This window comes from Cicer arietinum, unplaced genomic scaffold (genome assembly GCF_000331145.2).
Source record: "Cicer arietinum cultivar CDC Frontier isolate Library 1 unplaced genomic scaffold, Cicar.CDCFrontier_v2.0 Ca_scaffold_2167_v2.0, whole genome shotgun sequence".
Classification (NCBI taxonomy): Eukaryota; Viridiplantae; Streptophyta; class Magnoliopsida; order Fabales; family Fabaceae; genus Cicer; species Cicer arietinum.
In genome coordinates, this window is record NW_027335816.1 from 1 (window position 1) to 2,102 (window position 2,102).

The 2,102-nt window shown below is 32.1% G+C and overlaps 1 protein-coding gene across 1 annotated transcript; it reads right to left on the reverse strand.

The window, feature by feature from the left end:
- Positions 1-262: 262 nt before the first annotated feature.
- On the reverse strand, positions 263-1,961 carry LOC101502653 (F-box/FBD/LRR-repeat protein At3g26920-like). Its single transcript, XM_004516914.4, has 3 exons — positions 979-1,961; positions 637-811; positions 263-500 (listed from the first exon to the last, which is right to left on the reverse strand). Exons 1-2 carry the CDS (start codon positions 1,879-1,881, stop codon positions 638-640), a joined length of 1,077 nt encoding a protein of 358 aa, XP_004516971.1. The 5' UTR covers positions 1,882-1,961; the 3' UTR covers positions 263-500; position 637.
- Positions 1,962-2,102: the final 141 nt, after the last annotated feature.

A 2,102-nucleotide genomic window follows, 5' to 3' on the forward strand; every position in this document is an offset into this window, starting at 1 on the left:
CTTAAGGAAGTTGCCATTCCAAATGGCGATTTGTAAGGAAAAAAATTTTGAAAAAAAAAGGGGCATTTTGGTGTTTTAATTTCAAAAGGGGGTATATTGGTGTTTAAATTTCAGAAAGAGGATATTGGAAAAAAATTGCCACATAATCTATATATATATCAAGTTGACTCATCAGTGTGTAAATTTTATAGAGGTACTTTCATCCCCTATGAATATATAAAATAATCCTTAGGTTTAAATTTTATTAATCAAATAAGCTAAAACTCTTCTCCCACATAAATCACTCAAAAACAAAAGAATTCAAAATAAAAGTTCATGAAATTCCAAACATGCAATTCAAAATATAGGACTTGAGAAGCAAATCAGAATCCTAATATGAAGAAAAAACAGGAAATAACGAATAGATTACTGCTCTTTTCTTCCACTCGTTTGTTCTCTACTTTGTAGTCCACTTTTTCATCTTCTTCGCCAACTTCATAATTCTGAAGCTCCTGTGAAAGCTAGCAAAAGTATACAAGATTAGTATTCAAGTAAAATTTGTTTCTTTACCTAAATGATTGAATTCATTGATAATAAGTTAAAACTAGAGATACCAAACAAGAAATATTATGTTTAAAAAATTGAATTCGCATTTACCTTAATCAATGTCTGATATGAACTCAACCTTTGCTGATGGTGAGTTTTGAATCAAAAATTTAATTACTCCATGAGGTATGGATGGGTGTAACAAGTCTGCTTCAACTTTTAGTGACTTCAATTTACATAAGGAACGAAATTTGACCTTCAAAAAATCAGGAACTAACGAGAGAGCCTAATTAACGAAAGATGATTGTGAATCAGGATAAATTTATGCAACTTTTATATTGTTGGCAAAAACTAGAACTAAAAAAAATAACCAAGCAAAAAAAGTTGTTTTTATGAAAAGTGAAAATAAAACTCACAATTTTCTCAAATCAAACATTCCATAAATTAAAGTACCTGAAGAGCAGTTAGAGAAACTGTCAATGATTCGATATTAGCAAGCTCAATCATCCAGTTTAATAGAGCCAAAGGAGTATCCTCATGAATTGGACGCGCTTCTAGATTAATATTTGCATGTTTGACAGAAGAGAGATTGTTGTTTCTCCCACATAGTTTCTGAAAAGGAGTACCTTCAAACTCAAAGTAACAAAGACTTGGAGTGTATAACTCGAATTTGATCCCAAGATAAGGATAGCCAATTTGTATTAAGTTGGCAAGCGTGGCACTTGATATGAAGAGGTTTTCACCACCAACAACTGAACAAAGAAAAATCTTCAAATTCTTCAACTTATTAAATGTTGAAAAAGGCTCAACACGACCGCCGTCGCAACCAAAGTAAAAGTGTCGTAGAGACAGAGTGGTTAATTCTGGCAAATTCAGAGAATTAGGAAATATTATATGTGAGCTATGACTAACATAAAGTTCAAGATACTTTAATGTGTGAGATGAAAATAAACAAGGCGGAAAATATTTAATATCACTTTTGAAACGCATTTGTAATCGCTCAACATTGTATGAAACTGCATAATTTAAAACAGTTTTGAGTAGTTTAGCGTCCAATAAATGATAGAGGTTAATATGTTTAATATTGAGAGTGTGTAGTGCGCTTGAGGGATCACGAAGAGATAAAATCTGATAGATAAATTGGGTGAAACTTCTGAAAATTGTAAAGTGGGAATAATATATTTCAAGGGTGGGAACATGCTTCCAGAGATTGTTCCATCTTTTGGACAGTATGCAAGTTTGGACGGCCTTTTTAGCGGTCAAAAACGATAATATGTGAAGTAAAATGCCTTCAGGTAAACCACTCAATCTGTCTTCTTCATTTTCATCGTGGTTATATGTTGTTACTGTCGTCATAGTCTCAGAACTTTTGAGTAGGAAGAAATATCGTTTTTTTGAGTGAGAACAGAATGAATTATGAGTATTACAGGGTAAGAGAAAAGTGTACCTCAATTTTGCTGTTATTGAGTTGGATGTGTAACTGTACCTACATTTGCTATATTTGCGTCAAATAAAAAACTATATTTGCGCTAAAATAAAAAACTGTGTTTGTGGATTTCCGTAACTTCCCATCCATA